At 40.8% G+C, this 20,144-nt stretch overlaps 1 protein-coding gene across 2 annotated transcripts in view; it reads left to right on the top strand.

The window, feature by feature from the left end:
- Window positions 1-19,830, top strand: part of ZDHHC20 (zDHHC palmitoyltransferase 20) — a 68,203-nt gene extending 48,373 nt beyond the window's left edge. The window contains exons 8-12 of one of the 2 annotated variants that reach the window (XM_082859176.1): window positions 8,851-8,983; window positions 12,377-12,503; window positions 16,811-16,900; window positions 18,280-18,395; window positions 19,751-19,830. In XM_082859176.1, the coding sequence (XP_082715302.1) occupies window positions 8,851-8,983; window positions 12,377-12,503; window positions 16,811-16,900; window positions 18,280-18,395; window positions 19,751-19,788 (504 nt within the window). In that variant the 3' untranslated portion in view covers window positions 19,789-19,830. Of the gene's footprint in view, window positions 1-8,850; window positions 8,984-12,376; window positions 12,504-16,810; window positions 16,901-17,886; window positions 17,932-18,279; window positions 18,396-19,750 lie in introns of those variants that run through there. The other variant, XM_082859177.1, reaches the window with a different exon arrangement.
- Window positions 19,831-20,144: the final 314 nt, after the last annotated feature.

Genomic DNA, 20,144 nt, shown 5'->3' with positions numbered 1-20,144 from the left:
AAAAATCCTATGAAGGTATTTTATTTTATTTTATTTTATTTTATTTATTTATTTTTGGCTGTGTTGCAAAACCATTGCGCCACCAAGGAAGTCCCTATGAAGGTATTTTAAAATGTAGGTTTTATTTTTCTTCAGGTATGGTGAAGCTGACAGATCAGGAGATGATAACCATTGAAAAGATAGTTTGTTACTCACAGTTCCAAGGGAGGGTTCATGCCACCCCGTGCAGGGCCACACAGGGAAGCACCAGAGTTGCTTAGGAAGCAGAAGGCGCAGGGCCCCTGGGAAAGCATGGTGAGGCAGGGTAGATGCACTTAGGGCTAACTAGTCTGAATGATTTCGGTGGTCTCTGAGGATGCAGGCTGTCCCCCTCGAGTGTGAGAGCCAGAGAAAGGAGGTGTTTTGGAGTATGGGCTCTGGATTGATTAGTTTGTATATGAGAGGTACATTCCTTGCTATCTCGGTAAGAATTGGATGGCCCTGGGAGAGGCACTCTCTCCCCAGTCAGCAAGGCTCCAGATGCGAGAGCATCAAGAATACAGAAAGGAAGAAAATATAATGAGTGCAGAAGGAGCTAGTATTATTCCAGCTTTCAGAGTTGGAAACTGAGGTTGCAAAAGTTAGGTAACTAACAAGGTCACATACTTCGTATTATAGGAAGCCAAAATTTTAACTTAGATCTTTCTCTTCCGACATCCAGATACTTGAGTCATCAAACAGAATTAATTTTCCAGGAAATGTCTAATACATTTTGGAAGGATTTTCATTAAAACATCATTAGACTTTTAAAGTTTGGGTATTTAAAACCAGGGTATGCTAGCACTTGCAGTCCCTTTGTGCATATTAGAAACGAGCACCTCAGTTCTGTGTGGTATCAGCCTAATGAATTTTAGCCCCTGTTGTTCCCCTAGTTGGGCAGCTTTGTTCAGTGTACAACCTACTTCACCATACTCAGTGGTCCTATTTAAATGAAGAGGAGGGAATTCCCTGGTGGTCCAGTGGTTAGGACCGCTGCTTTCACTGTTGTGGCCCAGGGTTCAATCCCTGGTTTGGGAACTAAGATCCTGCAAACTGTGCAGCACAGCCAAAAATTCTTTTAAAATAATAAATGAAGATGAATCTGTGCCAGATGAAAGAAGTCCAAATTGTAGAATTTCCCATTTCTTTATCAGAAACTTATGTTTGCATGTGATGATTTATTAATTAAAATATAAATATTTTAAAACTTTTTGAGGGCTTCCCTGGTGGCGCATTGGTTAAGAATCTGCCTGCCAATGCAGGGGACATGGGTTCTAGCCCTGGTCCGGGAAGATCCCACATGCTGCGGAGCAACTAAGCCCATGTGCCACAACTACTGAGCCTGTGCTCTAGAGCCCCCGAGCCACAACTACTGAAGCCTGCGCACCACAACTACTGAAGCCCGCATGCCTAGAGCCCGTGCTCCACAATAAGAGAAGTCACTGCATTGAGAAGCCCGCACACCACAACAAAGAGTAGCCCCTGCTCGTCACAACTAGAGAAAGCCCGCGCGCAGCAACAGACCCAACGCAGGCAAAAATAATAATAAATAAACAACAACAAAAAAATTTTTGAGAGTCATCATGAGTAAGGAAAGACTAATAAACTAAAGTCTACTTTTTTCTCCATTCTTCAACAATTACTATGTGCCAGGCACGTATGTTCTAGGCACTTGGGATGTATCAATATACAGAAGAGACCAAGAGCTCTGTCTTTGTAGAATGTACTTTTGAGAAAGGGAAAACAAATAATAAACATCATAAATAAGTAAATTATATTGTGTATTAGAAACTAAATGCTGTGAAGAACAAGTAGAGCAGAGTAAGGGATTTAGCAAGTGTGTGGGGAGGGAGGTGTGACGAGCGCAGGTTATAGCACTAAAGAGAGTGATCGTGGCAGACCTCCATAAGAAGATTAAATTTGAGCAAGACTTGAAGGAACTTAGTGGATATCCAAGATAAGAATATTTATGCGGGATTTCTCTGGCGTTCCAGTGGCTAAGACTCCACGCTTCCAATGCAGGGGGCATGGGTTCAATCCCTGGTCAGGGAACCAAGATCCCACATGCCACACGGCACAGGGGAAAAAAAAAAAAGAACATTTATGCACCCAACAAAGGAGCACCTAAATATATAAAGTAGATATTAACAGAAGTAAAGGGAGAAATAGACAGCAAGACAATAATAGTAAGGGACTTTAATACCCCACTTTCATCAGTGGATGAATCATTCTAGACAGAAATGAAATAAAGAAACATTGGACTTAAATGACACTTTAGTCCAAATGCACTTAACAAATTTATACAGAACACTTCGTCCAAAAGCAACAGAATACACGTTTTTCTCAAGTGCATATGGAACGTCCTCCATGATAGGTTACGTGTTAGGTCACAAAACAAGTCTTGCAAATTTAAGAATATTGAAATCATAGCAAGCATCTTTTTTAATTACAGTGATATGAAACTAGAAATCAATTCCAAGAAAAAAAAAACTGGAAAATTCACAAATATGTTTAGATTAAACATGCAACTGAACAGCCAATGGATGAAAGAAGGAATCAAAAAATATCTTGAGACACATGAAAATGGACATACAACATAACAAAACATATGGGATGCAGCAGAAGCAGCTCTAAGAGGGAAGTTCATAGAGATAAACCTGTTAAGAAGTAAGAAAGATCTCAAGTAACCTAATTTTACACTTCAAGGAACTAGAAAAAGAAAAAAGCCTGAAGTTAGGGGCTTCCCTGGTGGTCCAGTGGTTAAGACTCCATGCTTCCATTGCAGGGCGCTTGAGTTCAGTCCCTGACTGGGGAACTAAGATCCCACATGCCATGCAGAGCAGCCAAGAGTCATGTTTTTTAAAAAGCCCTAAAAGGAAGGAAATAAAGATCAGAGTGAAAATAAATGGAACAGAAACTAGAAAGATGAGTGAAACGAAGGGCTGTTTTGGGGGTTTTGTTTTGTTCATTTTTGGCTGCGTTGGGTCTTCGTTGCTGCGCGCGGGCTTTCTCTAGTTGTGGTGAGCGGGGGCTACTCCTCCTTGTGGTGCGCAGGCTTCTCATTGCGGTGGCTTCTCTTGTGTGGAGCACGGGCTCTAGGTGTGTGGGCTTCGGTAGTTGTGGCACGCGGGCTCAGGAGTTGTGGCACGTGGGCTCAGGAGTTGTGGCCCGTGGGCTCTAGAGCATAGGCTCAGTAGTTGCAGCGCACGGGCTTAGTTGCTCCATGGCATGTGGGATCTTCACGGACCAGGGATCGAACCCATGTCCCCTGCATTGGCAGGCAGATTCTTAACCACTGTGCCACCAGGGAAGTCCTCTTTCATTTCTGATTTTGATTCCTCTCTTTTTTTCTCGGTGAGACAAGGGAAAGGCCTGTCTATTCTGTTTATCTTTACAAGAAACCAGCTCTTAGGGCTTTCCTGGTGGTGCAACTAGAGAACCTAGAGAAATCCAGTGCACAGCAACGAAGATCCAACACAGCCAAAAATAAATATTAAAAAAAAGAGAGAGAGACATTACAACTGATAAATACAGAGGATCAAAGAGATTTCTATGAACAATTATATGCCAGATAATTGGATAACCTAGAAAAAATGGATAAATTCCTAGAAACATACAACCTACCAAGACTGAATCATGAAGAAATAGAAAATCTGAACAGACTGATTAATAGTAAGGAGATTGAATAAGTAATCAAAAACGTCCCAACAAACAAAAGTCCCAGACCAGGTGGCTTCACAGGTGAAGAGTTAACACCTGTCCTTCTCAGACTTCCCAAAAATGGAAGAGGGAACACTTCCAGATTCACTTTATAAGGTCAGTGTTACCCCAATAGTAAAACCAAACAAGGTCACCACAAGAAAATTACAGGCCAGTATCCCTGATGAACATAGATTTAAAAATCCTCAACAAAATATTAGCAAACCAAATTCAACAATACATTAAAAGGACCATACACTATGATCAAGTGGGATTTATTCCAGGGATGCAAGGATGGTTCAACATCTGCATATCAGTCAACATGATACACCACATTAACAGAATGAAGGATAAAAATTATATCATCATCTCAATAGATGCAGAAAAAGCATTTGTCAAAATTCAGCATCCATTTATGATAAAAACTGTCAACAAAATGGGTATAGAGGGAATGCACCTCAGCTTAATAAAGGCCATATATTGACAAGCCTACAGCTAACATCATACTCAGTGGTGAAAAGCTGAAAGCTTTTCCTCTAATATCAGGAACAAGACAAGGTTGCCCATTCTTGCCACTTTTATTCAACATAGTATCGAAAGTCTTAGCCAGCCAGGACAGTTAGGCAAGTAAAAGAAATAAAAGGCATCCAGATAGGAAAGGAAGAAGTAAAACTGTCTCTGTTTTCAAGTGACATATTAGAAAATCGTAGAGTCTACAAAAAAACTGTTAGAAAAAAATAATCTGTGATTATGGATTGGAAGAATTCATATTGTTTAAAATGTCCATACTACCGAAGCAATCTACAGAGTCAGTGCCGTCCCCATCAAAATTCCAATGCCATTTTCCACAGAAATAGAACAATCCTAAAATGTGCGTAGAACCACAAAAGAGCCAGATAACCAAAACAGTCTTGAAGAAAAAGAACAAAGCCAGAGGCATCTCACTTCCTGGTTTCAAATTATATTACACATCTGTAGTAATCAAAACAGTATGTTATTGGAATAAAAACAGACACATAGATCAGTGGAATAGAATAAGAGAGCACAGAGATCAACCCATGCACATACGGTCAGTTAATTTATGACAAGGAGCCAAGAAGGTACAATGGGGAAAGGACAGTCTCTTCAGTAAAGGATGTTGGGAAACCTGGGCAGCCACATGCAAAAGAGTGAAACTGAACCTCAATCCTACATCATAGGCAAAGATCAATTCCAAACGGATTAGAGACTTGAACATGAGACCTGAAATCGTAAATCTAGAAGAAAATACAGGTGGTGAGCTCCTTGACAGCAGCCTTGGCGATGACTTTTTGGATTTGACATCAAATGCAAAAGCCACAAAAGCAAAACTAAACAAGTGGGACCATGTCACACTAGAAGCTTCTGCACAGAAAAGGAAATCATGAACAAAATGAAAAGGCAGCCTACTAAATGGAAGAAAATATTTGCAAATTATGTATCTGATAAGGAGTAATATTCAAAATATATAAAGAACTCATACAACTTAATAGCAAAAACAAAACAATCTGATTAAAAAATGGTCAGGGGCTTCCCTGGTGGCGCAGTGGTTGAGAGTCCGCCTGCCGATGCAGGGGACACGGGTTCGTGCCCCGGTCCGGGAAGATCCCACATGCCGCGGAGCGGCTAGGCCCGTGAGCCATGGCCGCTGAGCCTGCGCGTCTGGAGCCTGTGCTCTGCAACGGGAGAGGCCGCAACAGTGAGAGGCCCGCGTACCACCAAAAAAACAAAAACAAAAACAACAACAACAACAACAAAAAATGGTCAGAAGATCTGAATAGACATTTTTCCAGTGAAGACATGCAGATGGCCAACAGACACCTGCAAAGATGCTCAGCATCACTAATCATCAGGGAAGTGCAAACCAGACCACGGCAGGGTACCACCTCACACCTGTCAGAATGGCCATTACCAAAAAGACAAGAAATAACAAGTTTTGGCAAGGATGTGGAGAAAAGAGAGCCCTTGTGTGCTGTTGGTAGGAGTGTAAATTAGCACGGCCATTATGGAGAATGGTACGGAGAGTCCTCAAAAAATTAAAATTAGAACTATTATACAATCCAGGAATTCCACTGCTGGGAGTATATCCAAAAGAAAGGAAAACACTAACTCAAAAAGATATCTGCATCCCTGTGTTCATTGCAGCATTGTTTATGACAGCCAAGACATGAAAACACTCTTAAGTTTACATTGGTGGATGAAGAAATTGTGGTATAAATATGCAACGGAATTTATACCGTTGCATAAATGGTATAAATTCTGCCATAGAACAAGAAGGAAATCTTGCCGTTTTTGACAACTCAGATGGACCTTGAGGGCATTATCATAAGGGAATAAAGTCAGACAGAGAAAAACAAATACCATATTATCTAACTTTTATGTGGAATAAAAAAAAAAAACCCATAGATACAAAGAACATTTTGGTGGTTGTCAGAGGTATGGGGTGGGGGATGGGCGAAGTGGGAGAAGGTGGCAGAATAAGCCTGGGGCTGTAATGTACGACATGGTGACTGTGGCTAATAAGTATATTTGAAAGTGTCTAAGGGTAGGTCTTGAAAGATCTCCTCACAAGAAAAAAGGTTTTGTGACTCTGTGTGGTGATGGATGTTAACTAGACTTACTGTAGTGATCATTTTGCCATTTAGACATATATGGAATCATTATGTTGAACTCCTGGAACTAAAATAACATTATATGTCAATTACATCTGAAGTTTTTTAAGCGTGATTGTGGTAGGCCTCAGTAAGAAAGCTGAGCGAAGACTTGACGGGACTTAGTGGATACCTGAGAGAAGAGTGTTTCAAACAGAGGAGACATCTGACCTTTAGCGTAAAGGCCCAGAGGAGCACCATGCCAGGCCGCTGGCAAGGCTGGCCTAGATGAGCAGGGGGAACGGGTCCAGGAGGCGGCCAGGGATGCAGGGTCTCTGCGGGCGTTGCAAGGGCCGTGGAATGGGGAGCAGGGGGTAACGCCATCGGCCTTATAAAGGGTCCCTCTGGCTGCTTTGTGGAAAGTAGACCGGAGGGGAGGAGACGGCACCCCTTGGAAGGCTACTGCAGTACCATTGAGGCAGGTGAGAAATTATTAGATCTAGCTTTTAGAAACTACTCATCCGAAGCTTTTAAAAAGCTGTTTGCTAAAAAAATCAATTTTATGCTTTCCTAGATACAAATCTCTGTTTTAAAAACTTTGTGGAAAGGTGTGTAAAGTGTACCCTAAACTTAGTGCTTGGAGAGCGGAATGTTCTTTTGTGGTTTTTGAGGAAACGTCGTTGATGGCCTTTAGAGAGCCACGTCTTAGTGGTCCTTCCAAACATGAAAGGTTTATAACAATAGTGCGCAGGATAATTTTGTAGAAAAAGTGGTTTCTTAATGCGTTGTCTCTATTTATACAAGCTTTGCCACAGGAAATCTACAGAGAGTTGTCCAAAGGTAAAATACATCATTGCAGGCCTCCCTGGTGGCGCAGTGGTTGAGAATCCACCTGCCAATGCAGGGGACACGGGTTCGAGCACTGGTCTGGGAAGATCCCACGTGCCACGGAGCAACTAAGCCCGTGTGCCACAACTACTGAGCCTGCACTCTGGAGCCCGCGAGCCACAACTACTGAGCGCATGTGCCGCAACTACGGAAGCCCACACGCCTACAGCCCGTGCTCTGCAACAAGAGAAGCCACTGCAATGAGAAGCCCGCGCACCACAACGAAGAGTAGCCCCTGCTCTCCACAACTAGAGAAAGCCCGCACGCAGCAACGAAGACCCAACGCAGCCAAAAATAAATAAATTAAATAAATTTAAAAAAAAATACATCATTGCCATGATATTCTTGCCATCTTTTTTGTGACATTGATAGTGAGTATGTATAGTACTCATTTGTTTCACAAGATGGGGAGATAGAAGAATCACTTGATGTATTTAAAAGGTATTGCGGCTACTCTGGAAGAGAAGAGGAGAAGATAGATGTCAGAATCACCTAATGCTAAAAACCGTCCTGTTAGCCTGTAAACAGTGTTTAAATCAAGCAGGAGCAGCTCTTGTTGTGTGAGGCTGTGGTTGGCTGTGCGGCTTTGTCGTGAGAGCGAATGCGTAAAGGCTTCCTTCTAATCCTCATGCTAGAGACTGACTTCTTCTGGGTTAACACTTTGCTTCTGTTGAAATGAATCTAGCCATTAGAATGGGTAACAGAAGCTGTTTTCGTTCACTAGTGCCTCGTGGCAAATTGACATACCAAAATCGGTAATTACCAAAACAGGCTCTGTAGGAAAGGAGAAAGGATTAAAGAGGTAGGAATGGAAGCAGCTGAAGGGATGACTGTGTGCAGTGGTGTTCCGAAGACAGAGACTAGGGAAATCCAAAAATAAATTTATCACAATTAGTTTCTGGTTATATAATTAAAACAAGCAAATAGTAGCGTAGATGGAGAAAACCCTCGTGTATCCTGGATGTTGGGGAAAGCTTGAATATGTGTATAAAGTACAAAAGAAAAACGTTGGGTAAAAATGTCCATCTTTTTATTTTATTACTGAAACTATTGCTAAAATTTTTTTTTTAATTTTTTTAACATCTTTATTGGGGTATAATTGCTTTACAATGGTGTGTTAGTTTCTGCTTTATAACAAAGTGAATCAGTCATACATAATATTGCTAAAATTTAAGAGCGGTTTTTTACTTTTTTGTGTGTGTGTGTGGGGTACACGGGCCTCTCACTGTTGTGGCCTCTCCCGTTGCGGAGCACAGGCTCCGGACGCACAGGCTCAGAGGCCATGGCTCACGGGCCCAGCCACCCCATGGCATGTGGGATCTTCCTGGACCGGGGCACGAACCCGTGTCCCCTGCATCGGCAGGCAGACTCTCAACCACTGCGCCACCAGGGACGCCCAAGAGCGGTTTTTAAAGTGACTCTTTCTGACATGTTATGTAAGCAAGCCCCTCTGATAATACCAGTTCTCTGCTTTGGGAAATGTTGTTTTGGATGTATTACCTAATTTATTTTATTACTTCTCATATCTGGTAATTTTTTGGCGAATTCAGCAATCTTCAGGAAGAACCAAATTTGTAAGAGTATATTTTGGAGGTTGACTATTCTGAAAAGTAAGTCTTCTTTTTTCTTTCCTCAGAATGAACTCTCAGATACACGTGCAAAATTCCACATACTTTTTCTATTCTTTGTGTCGACAATGTTCTTCATCAGCGTATTGTCACTTCTCAGCTACCACTGCTGGCTAGTTGGAAAAAACAGAACAACCATAGGTAAGTAGGTTAAAATAAAGCATAATTATTTAGGAAAATGGGCACAGATGAACATGAAATCTAGAGAAGGACAAAAGATGATAAAGATAAAATAATTTTGTATTAAAATTAACTTGGACTGGATAGGAACAGTGGCTGTTTAATAAATGTAAAGGTTCATAATTTTGAGAAGGTTGAGGAAGTAAGATTGACTTCTCTATAATTTTTCAGTAGTGTGTTGTATATAAAAGTAGAGAACTGACTATATTTTATAAATTTTAATAAAAGCTGTTTCCTGCATTTGTTGTATCACTAATGTTAGCACTTATGTCCCTTTTTTGCTTATTTTTTTAAAATGAAAATATTGGGGAAGAATTCAGTAAGGTATTCCAATAATTGGACACACACTTTTTTTTTTTTTTTTTTTTTTTTTTTTTTGTATGGTACACGGGCCTCTCACTGCTGTGGCCTCTCCCGTTGTGGAGCACAGGCTCCGGACGCGCAGGCTCAGCGGCCATGGCTCACGGGCCCAGCCGCTCTGCGGCATGTGGAATCTTCCCAGACCGGGGCACGAACCCGTGTCCCCTGCATCGGCTGGCGGACTCTCAACCACTGCGCCACCAGGGAAGCCTGACACACACTTCTTAAACAACAGTGGTGTGGCGCTCAGACTAAACCATTGGCATGTAAACAGCAACACCAGCCATAACTGGAATATTGAGGTATTGGCTAACAAAATGGGGATCTGTCACAGTGTTTCCAAAGAAAGTTAAACACTCCCTGCTGTCTAAAGGAGAGTTGGACATATTTTAACATAGAAAGATGCAGACGTTGTAGGGAGATTCTTAGGTACTTTTATATTTGGATCACTTTAATCTCGTGTCTTTGGAGTCCTGTAAAATATGACGGCTTCCAGGGTAAGGGTGCGGTACCCCGCCTTTCCCAGCTCACTCTGCTGTTGCTTCTCCTCCACTTCCCATGCTTTCATCCCTTTCCATGTGAATAAGCTTCCTCATGTCAATTAATTTATCATCGTCACAGAATATCCTGTCATCTCTTCACCTTTAACCCGAGGTCATAGAAGGCAGCCCACATGCAAAGCCTAGCTCTTCAGACCGCCCAAGCAGCTGGACACTGAGAGATTTCTCACAGAAAAGGAGATTTCTTCTTTTCAAAACTGACGACTCTGGTGGCCCTATTTTCCCACCTGGTGTCATTCGGTAGGAGCTCAGTAGTGGCTGACTGCTTCGGTGGCCACAAGCATTTAATTGGCCTCGGTTCCCACCCTGCTTCATTTGTTTCCCACCCAAACCCTGTAGGTGTCTGAGAGGTGAGTGCTTCCTGGGAAACACATTGTTCTCTTAAAAACAATCTTTTTCAAACGTTTTTACCAGTGACTACGGTAAGAAATGCATCATTTTATATCACTACCTAGTGCATGCACATACATTTATAAAATTATGTAAGTAGAATAAGCAAAATCTTCGTAAAACATCATTAATGTCTACTCTGTCCAATATACTCTAACATTTTCTGTTCTAGTTCTTTAAAAAGAAATGCTGGTTTCAAAGCACTGAATCGATTTTACAGCCTATTCAGATGTTTAAACCCACACTTTGAAAAACCTTCCCCTAACACACCACTCCCCACACACCCTGGTGTTACCCAGCTCTCCACTGCTGCTTCCAGATGTCCTTTGGGGCATCACTTGTACCTTCCTCATAGCTGTCACCGCCCTACCTTGAATCATTTCTCATGTTACAGAGTTTCTATTAATACATTCAAACTGCTGCTGTCACCCCAGAAAGGCTGGTTGGTCTCTTTGATCCTGATAGCCAGTCATTCCTGTACCCAAACACTGAACCTTTCATCACTTGAAACTGAAGAGGCCTCACATTTTCACCTTGAAGTTTCCATTCTCTGACCACAGTCTTTATCCGTTCAGCTCTCCCTTTCCGTGTTCCAGTGTACGCCCTTTTTGGCTTACTGAGTCCTCCACACTCCACCACTTTTCTCCCACGTTCCTTTCCCTTCTGGTTTTGTTTCTCACCCTTTTCCATTCTAGATCCTATAATAAATGCCCCCAAGCTCCCAGCAGCACCCTCGCATTACACACGCCCCTAAGTGCCTCTTCTCCCATAACGCCTTTGCTAGTCCCTGACCCAGGTTCTTCCAGCGATGCGTCCTTCTCCCAGTGCGATGGGGCTGGAGAGAGCTGGTGAAGGCCGTCTCGCTCCCACAGAGGTGGTCACAACTACAGATTCAAAGCCTCAGACCTCACTTAGACCCTCAGCTCTATTTGGCAGTAATGTCACGTGTTTCTGATCAGGTTTGCCACCTTATTACCCACAATAGGTATTCCAGACTTTCATCATCCTCCCTATTTTCCTTACCTATTTTGTGAACACTTCATAGAAAAATTAGAAGTTGTCACAAGTAAATTCTTATCGTCTCACCTTTATAACCTCACACAAACATTCCTACTTTCAAACCCATCACTGTCACCCTCTTTCTAACTTCTGCGGACACGATGTCTTTTCTGGTATCTATCTCTATCTGGTATCTATCTAATCTTTAGAACTTTTCTAAAGGCCATCCCATTTCTTCTAGAACTTTCTTCCATCAGTTTTTACTTCACTTTTCTGTGTCATCAACCTTTTCCAATCCATCTTTCCTTCAGTTTTTACTTCACTTTTCTGTGTCATCAACCTTTTCCAATCCATCTTTCCATCAGTTTTTACTTCACTTTTCTGTGTCATCAACCTTTCCCAATCCATCTTTCCATCAGTTCTTACTTCACTTTTCTGTGTCATCAACCTTTCCCAATCCGTCTCTCCCTGGCTCCTTCTTATCCATAGCTTATAAAACATTCCGCAATGCATTCTTTCTTTAAACAGAGATCCTAGGTTCTGGCCCCCATCAGCTTCCTCACTTGTTATTATTCATAGCTCAGGATCGAGCTCAGGCGTCACCTCCTGCATATTTCACCTCCCTTGGCCACCACCCCGCATGTATCTCTATCACACTATCATTCTGACAGACTTTTGTTAGACTGTGGGTTCTTTGGTCAGAATTTCATCTACTTTACCTTGGGATCCCAAAACCTGGTGCTTTGCCATAGGCACGTAGTAGGAAGTTGATACATAATGAATGAGTGAAGTTGCAAGAGATAGAATATCTTTTAAAAAAAAAAAAGAAAGAAAAAGGCTAAGGTGTATTGCACATTATGCAGTCGATTTTCCTTAATATCACATAATTATTTTGACATTTTCATTTTATAAGGGTGATGAAATATTCAAGAGGTTATATTTTTTCCCAAAAAAGTTGAAAAAGAAAAAAAATTGGTACTTTCCTTCCCTCCTATAATTTTCGAATAGGTTAACTCTTCTTTTTTGTAATATATATCTGTAACAGAATCATTCCGTGCACCCACATTTTCATATGGACCTGATGGAAACGGTTTCTCGCTTGGATGCAGTAAAAATTGGAGACAAGTCTTTGGTGATGAAAAGAAATATTGGCTACTTCCAATATTTTCAAGGTAGTTTATAAAATGCACGTCTCAGGAATTATGGAACCGGTGATTGTCTCTCTGATTAAATGATTCAGAGAATATAGTATATTATGACATTATGAGCCTTAAGAATGAAAACTCAGAATATCTTGATCACATGAAATATTTTATTTTTCATGTTTTTTATAAGGGTGAAGGAGAGTTTAGGCATATATTTGAATGAGAAAAAAAAGATGATTCATAGAAAATAAGAATCACTCTTTTTCTTTCAAAATGAAAATAAGTTTGTGAAGTAAAGAATCATAAGAATTTATATTTATTAGCCATATCTTCAAAGATTTCCAGTACAGGTTATGTATTCTGTTGTGTCTTAAATCAAAGAAGACCCAACACATAATGCAGTTTTTACCTGCATTTAAATTTAAATGAGAATATATGCTCAAGATGATTCATAATTTCCTTTTCTCTCAAATTCTCAGCCATCCTAGGCCATGTATATACCAAAAGTCATTATAGAGAAGGAAAAAGTATTTGAAATTCAAGTACCATATTTGTAAGTGTTGTGGGTTTTTTCCTTTTTTCCCTTAACAAAGAACTGTGTTGCTTGTCATTTTGTCTGAAAATGACATATTTGCATTCTTCCTTTTTTTTTTTTTTTTTTTTTTTTTTGGGCCACGCCACATGGGATCTTAGTTCCCTGACCAGAGCTTGAACCAGGCCCCAGCAGTGAAAGTTCAAAGTCCTAACCACTGGACGGCCAGGGAATTCCCAATTGCCTTCATTTTTTTTTTTTTTTTTTTTTTTTGGTACGTGGGCCTCTCACTGCTGTGGCCTCTCCCGTTGCGGAGCGCAGGCTCAGCGGCCATGGCTCACGGGTCCAGCCGCTCCACGGCATGTGGGATCTTCCCGGACCGGGGCAGGAACCCGTGTCCCCTGCATCGGCAGGCGGACTCTCAACCACTGTGCCACCAGGGAAGCCCTTGCCTCCATTTTTGAAAGACGTTTTGCTTGGTTGTAGAATTGTGGAATTGTAGGTGCTGCTTGCATTGTTTCTGATGAGAAGTTTGTGGATATTATGTTTATTGTTATTTGTGTAATATGACATTTTTCTCTGGCTGCTTTTAAGATTTTGTTTTTCACTAGTTTCTTGCAATTTGATTATGACATGCCTGGTGTCGTTTTCTTCATGATTCTCGTGCTTAGGATTGTTGAGCTCCTTGGATCTGTAATTTTTAAACGTTCATCAGATTTGGAAAGTCCTTTTAACCACTGTCTGTTCAAGCATTTCTTCTGCCGCCTCCCTCCCCTGGTCCCTGTAGGGACCCCAGCTACACGTCTGTGGCTCCTCAGGAGGTTCCGCCACGGCTCACTGGTGCTGCTCACCTTCTGTTCAGTCTTTTTCCTGAGTTTCATCTTCAAGTGCGCCAGTCTCCTCTGTGCGCTTTATCTGTTGTCTCTTATATTCAGGTGTTTCCACTCCGACTGGTTGGAACATAGACTATTATTTTTTAAGGTTATTTTCTTTAAACAGAAATTTCAATGTTGGCAGTTGGGTTTTTTGTCTTTGTTTTTTGTTCCCCTTCTTTGAAGATGTTGTTCCATTATCATCTGGCTTGTGTTGTTTGTGTCAATAAATCAGCCTCTCTCTTATCTTTATTCCACTGTTTGTACAGGCACACCTCGAGATTATTGCAGGTTTGGTTCCAGACCACCGCAGTAAAGCAAATATCATAGTAAAGTGAGTCATACGAATTTTTTGGTTTCCCAGTGCATATAACAGTCTATAACCATAGACTGTTAATTGTTCAATAGCATTATGTCTAACAAAAAACAATGTACATACTTTGATTTAAAAATACTTTATTGCTAAAAACTGCTAATCGTTATCTGAGCCTTCAGCAAGTCGTAATCTTTTTGCTGGTGGAGGGTTTGAAGTATTGTGAGAATTGCCAAAATGTGACACAGAGACGCAAAGTGAGCAAATGCTGCTGGGAAAATGGCACCGATAGACTTGCTCAATGTAGGGTTGCCTCAAACCTTTAATTTATAAAAATCACAGTATCTGCAAAGCACAGTAAAATGAAACACAATAAAACGAGGTATGCTTGTAAATTACTATGTCTTTTTTTTCCCCTGTGGCTACTTTTAAGATTTTATCTTTATCACTGGTTTTAAGTAGTCTGATGATGATGTTCCTTAGTATGGTTTGCCTTGTGTTTATCCTCTTTGGAGTTCATTAGGCTTCTTGGATCTATGAACTTGTAGTTTTCATCAAATCTGAATTATTTATTTATTCATTTATTTATTCATTCATTTGGCTGCATTGGGTCTTCGTTGCTGTGCGCAGGCCTTCTCTAGTTGCAGCGAGCAGGGGCTACTCTTTGTTGCTGTGTGCGGGCTTCTCATTTAGTGGCTTCTCTTTGTTGCGGAGCACAGGCTCTAGGCACACGGCTTGCAGTAGTTGTGGCACACGGGCTCACTAGTTGTGGCTTGCGGGCTCCAGAGCGCAGGCTCAGTAGTTGTGGCGCATGGGCTTAGTTGCTCCCATGGCATGTGGGATCTTCCCGGATCACGGCTCTAACCTGTGTCCCCTGCACTGGCAGGAGGATTCTTAACCACTGGGCCACCAGGGAAGTCCAATCTGAATAATTTTGAAATAATTTTCAATTGTTTTTTCTGTCTGCTTCCCTCTTCCTGTGCCCTTCCCCCACTAGCTTTTCAGTTCTCTTAAATATATGTCGTGACCCACCGGTCATTGCTGTTGTCCCTCCCTTCTCCCCCTCCATCTTTTTTCTCTTTGCTTCAAATTGGATTGTTTCTGTTGTTACGTCTGTGAGTTCACTTATCTTTTCTTCTGTATTGTCTACTGTTAAGCTCATCCAGTGAATTTCTTATTTCAGAGATTCTATTTTTCAGCTCCAGAAGTTCAATTTGGTTCTTTTTTATATCTTACATTTCATTTCTCTTTATATCCACTTTCACCAGTTAATTCATGGACATATTTATAGTCACTGGTTTAGCGTCTCTGTTTCAAGTGGTCACGGTCGTTTCTAAATCTTTTCTGTTGACTTTATTTTCTTCCGGTTGTGATCACATTCTCCTGCTTTTTAGGCTGGTAATTTTTGATTGGATGGTGGACATTTTGAATTCTGAGTGTTTAAATTTGGTCTCCCTTTAAAGGATGTTGAATTTTGTTTTGGCCGACTTCTGTTTCAGCTTAGTCCTCCTGATGCTTGCTTAAACCTGTGATTGGGTGTAAAGTAGCATTTTCTCTAGGGCAAGTTTAGTCCTACAGCAAAGGTGAGAGCCTGCTGCGGTCTCTGCCGTATCCACATGTTCAGTGAGGTCTCTCTGCTCTGGCAGGTCGAATGCAAATGGCTTTCAGTGCTGGGCAGGCTCTGAATTGTTCAGCTTACACTCCCCAGTTGTTCTTTTCCCAGATTCACATGTGTGGCTTAGTATTCATCAGAAGACTCAAGTAAAACCCTGTGCAGATTTCTGTAGCCCTTTCTCTGCACATATCCCTCTTCCTCAGCTCTGTCCGATAGAAGCAAACCTCCTCGTCTTCTCGAAACTCCCATCTCTGTCACCTTAATTCAGTGAGACCACCTTGCTCTGCACATCCCCCTGTTGGTGCTCAAGTTCTGGCAGAAGCTGCAACTCCTTGGTTGGTTTCTCTTCTTTCAGACACCACAGTTCTGTGCTGCCTGTTTTGAAAAGAGTTGTTGTATGTACTGTTCAACAGGAGGTCAAATATACCGGTTAATCCATCTTGGCTGGAAATGGAATTCCCTGCGGTACACAGTTTTGATGTTTTTAGAATGTAGAAGGCATAGCTGTACTTTTTTTTAAGTTGTGAACTTCTTGAAGCCAGAGATTTTCTTTTCTTTTGTTCAGTGGTATCTCCCTAGCACTTCAAATGGTACTCAGAACATCCAGTATATTTTCGTTTAATGAACGTTTTTGAATAGATAAATATGTGGAACTTACATCTTGAATTTCAGTTTGAGCATTTATGATATCTTTAAATGATTGTGATAAGCAGGTCAGTTACCCAAATATTTGAATATGTATGTTTATCATAACTTTAATAGACATGATCATTTTAATAGTCATGGAAGATACTATTTTTAACTATATGTAAATTATAAAAGAAAAAGACTTACTTCCTCAGTGGAGTCTAATAACCGTCTAAATTAGAAATCTTAGAAATGATTCTCTGAAATGACAAGTTGTGATCATTTTATACCATGCCTCTGGAAAATAGGTGTTAAATTGACCACTTAGATTGAACTGGACATGATTAAATTATTACTGATATTTTTCTTATGTAGTCAGGGTGATGGCTGCAGTTTTCCGACTCGTCTTGTGGGGACGGATCCAGAACAAGCATCTGTTTCAAACCACAGTGAAAATACCAGAAGGTGCGCTTCTTGTCATTACGTTTTTCAGAATTCATTATAGAGCAAACTGTGTGTGTGTGTGTGTGATACATAGATAAATACAGTAGTGACGTAGCAAGCCAGCACAGATAAAGAGAAATTCTATTCAGTTTTTTTAACTGAGGGTTAAAATGTGGATATAGCTGATATGCTCAGGATAACCATATTTTTTTATCATTCAAACCAGAACACTTTTGAGAGTAATAAAGTGAACGCTTGCTGTTAGTAGTTGAAGCAGGACAGTCTCATGTCACTGGACGCGTCTGGCAGGGTAGGAAGCACGGCTACCCTACCTGCGCTGCCTCTTCCTAGAAACGAAGACTCTTTCAAGATTTGATTATGTTGGTTTATATCAGTTACATTTTCAAAGAAGTTAGTCATTGTACTATTCACCATTTTATTTTGATAAACAGATTTTAACTGCAGCGTGAAAATGATATTAATGAGGATTCAAAAATATAAATACAAAATTTTTCTTCTTCGTCTTAGAGGATATTTTCTGAGAGTTTGTATGGCGAGCACACTGATTCATAAATTCAGAGAAATAGTTCATTTTAAATGAAATTTTAAAGGAGATAGAGATGCTTCTGTCAAAGTGAAACACTTGAAACTTACTGACTACAGAAATAAGTTGTGGGGGAGGAGGGATTATAAATTCCAAGCTAGCGGATTAATTTTGGAAGAACATAGGCCTTAGAACCTAGGACCTCAGAGCTCCAAGAAGTTACTTAAACTGTCTGAGCCTCAGCTGCCAGCTCTATGAGAGGAGGATTTGTACTCCCTTCGGGGGTTATTGTGAAGATTGCGATGGTGTATAGAAAGCACCCAGCACAGCGTCTGCCCATAGTGGGTCCCCAGCAATACTAGTTCCCTTTTCCTTCTTTTTTTCCTCCATTCCCTCCCTCCCTGGATGTCTTAGCTAGAAAACTAAGTCTACGCTAAATCACTAAATCATTTTTTCCCCTTAGATCTATACTGCAGAGGTAGAAAGCAGAAAACTTGGGAAATGACAGGTAATCTTTTTGTCCTGGCCACAGACATAGATCCTCACCTGTCCTTGTGCTACCTTACGGCTCTTGATTAACATGTTAAAAATGTTTCAGATTGGCCTCTGAAGCTGTTTTTCTTTTATCTAATTGTTTTCGTTGGCAGTGCTGAGTACAAATTCTTGGGTCTAGAGAGCCATTTAATGCGGGGGGTTGGGGCACATTTTCTCCTGAAGATGGAGCTTTTTCAGAGTGCTGAGATCTCATGAGTTGCCCTCACATATTTAGGAGAAGGAATACTAATTTGCTGCTTATTAATTAAGTATTATTAATTGAGCATTAGACTATTTACTAAATTATTTGCTCCTCTTTCAGTATTGGCTCAAACCCACCCTTTCCTATCAAACCGCTTAGTGAATCAAAAAACCGCTTGTTGGACAGTGAATCTCAGTGGCTAGAGAATGGATCTGAAGAAGGTGTTATCAGATCAGGTAATGCCGTCATCTGAAAACACTGCTTTGTCTGGTTAAAATGAAAATCACCAGGTTTAATAAATGTGGAAAAATTAAAATACATTATGTGCTATTTTAAAATACTGAAATATTTGAAACTTTCTAATAAAATATCTTATGCGTGGGCCGCTAGCGTTTACTGGTGGCTTTCACGGAGGCGACGGCTGAGTGAGGAAGTGCGGTGGCTGCTGCTGGTCCCGTTCATAATTCTGTTTTTCCTTGTTGTTGCCCAGCCGCGTATTTTGTCACCTCAGATGCAGAAGATTCTCCCGGCATAATATTCTGGATAATGCTTGAACGAGGTTATTTTGGGGGTCACAGCTTTTGCTTATTTGAAAATAATTTTGAAATGCCTTGTACTCTTTGGCTGTCTTGTCTTAGTATAAAAAGAGTGCACTGAATGTATTTGAACCATGATGACGCTTAATCATTTCATGAACTGTGGTACATTATACAACAGTTGATAAGACACAAGTGGGCTTTTGAATCAGGCCTCGGTTTATAATATAGTCTGGCCACTCACTAGCATTATAGCTTAAAACATATCTGTGGTTCTTAATAATACTAGTAATAACATTCTTCTTGCACTGTAGGAAAATGGTTTGGTACTAACTCTAGGAAATACCCTAAAACTTGAAAGCTTGCTGTCACGATTTCTGATTTGTTATTGTCATTTTGGCTTTCAGCAGCATTTAAATTCTCTTAAATTAGTTTCATTGAGACCTTCATTCAGGGGACTTCCCTGGTGGCCCAAGGGTTAGGAATCCACCTGCCAATGCAGGGGACACAGGTTCGAGCCCTGGTCCGGGAGGATCCCACATGCCGCAGAGCAACAGAGCCCATGTGCTGCAGCTGCTGGGCCTGTGCTCTGGAGCCCGTGTGCCACAACTACTCAAGCCCACGTGCCTGGAGCCTGTGCTCCGCAACAAGAGAGGCCACTGCAGTGAGAAGCCCGTGCACCACAACAAAGACCCAGCACAGCCAAAAATAAATAAATAAAATAAAATAAATTTTTAAAAAAAGACCTTCATTCAGGTCATTAGACCCTCAGTATAAAATAAAGGGAAAAATCCATTTGTGGACTTGAAATTATTGCTCCTGAACATCTTTAGAGCCAATGGACGTTTTTACAAAAATAAGCATAAAACCAGACTTTGAGATTTTAGCACTGCTTTCCTTCCTTCTGGGTTCTAACAGAAGGCAAATGGTTGGCACCAGAAGCCTATTTAGTGCTTACATAATACTTGCTTTTACTGTAATCATCAATTTTACCATTTAGCCAGAAACTTAATATTTCTTTTTTTGTCATGTCATATATAATTATGTGCTTACAGGGACAAATAACCATGTAACAGTGGCAATAGAAAATTGAGTACCACTTGTTCATAACTAACCAGTTGAATAAGAGCAAGGTAAGACAGTATAAAGGTAATTTCTCCAAAAATTAGTTTATTTGCATGTCATAATCTCAAAACAGTTTGCAATTCAGTCTTTTTTACTCTTTCCCTTATATCAGCAAAATCAGGTAGTTCAGGAGAGATTGGAAGGTAACATCTGCCTAACTCCCATTTTTCTTACCACTCCTAGCATGATCTTACTGGATATTTATTGGTAGATTAATGAGGAAACTAATAAAAATTGTTAGGATTGGTATATGGACAACTACCCTTTTCACTGAACGGTACCTTATTAATTAGTTTAAGGAAAAAAGGTGACTTTTGCCCACTA

Source organism: Leucopleurus acutus, assembly GCF_964270905.1.
Source record: "Leucopleurus acutus genome assembly, chromosome: 18".
NCBI classification, from domain to species: domain Eukaryota; kingdom Metazoa; phylum Chordata; class Mammalia; order Artiodactyla; family Delphinidae; genus Leucopleurus; species Leucopleurus acutus.
Note: the sequence above shows the minus strand (reverse complement) of the source record. Positions and strands in the feature narration are given on the sequence as shown.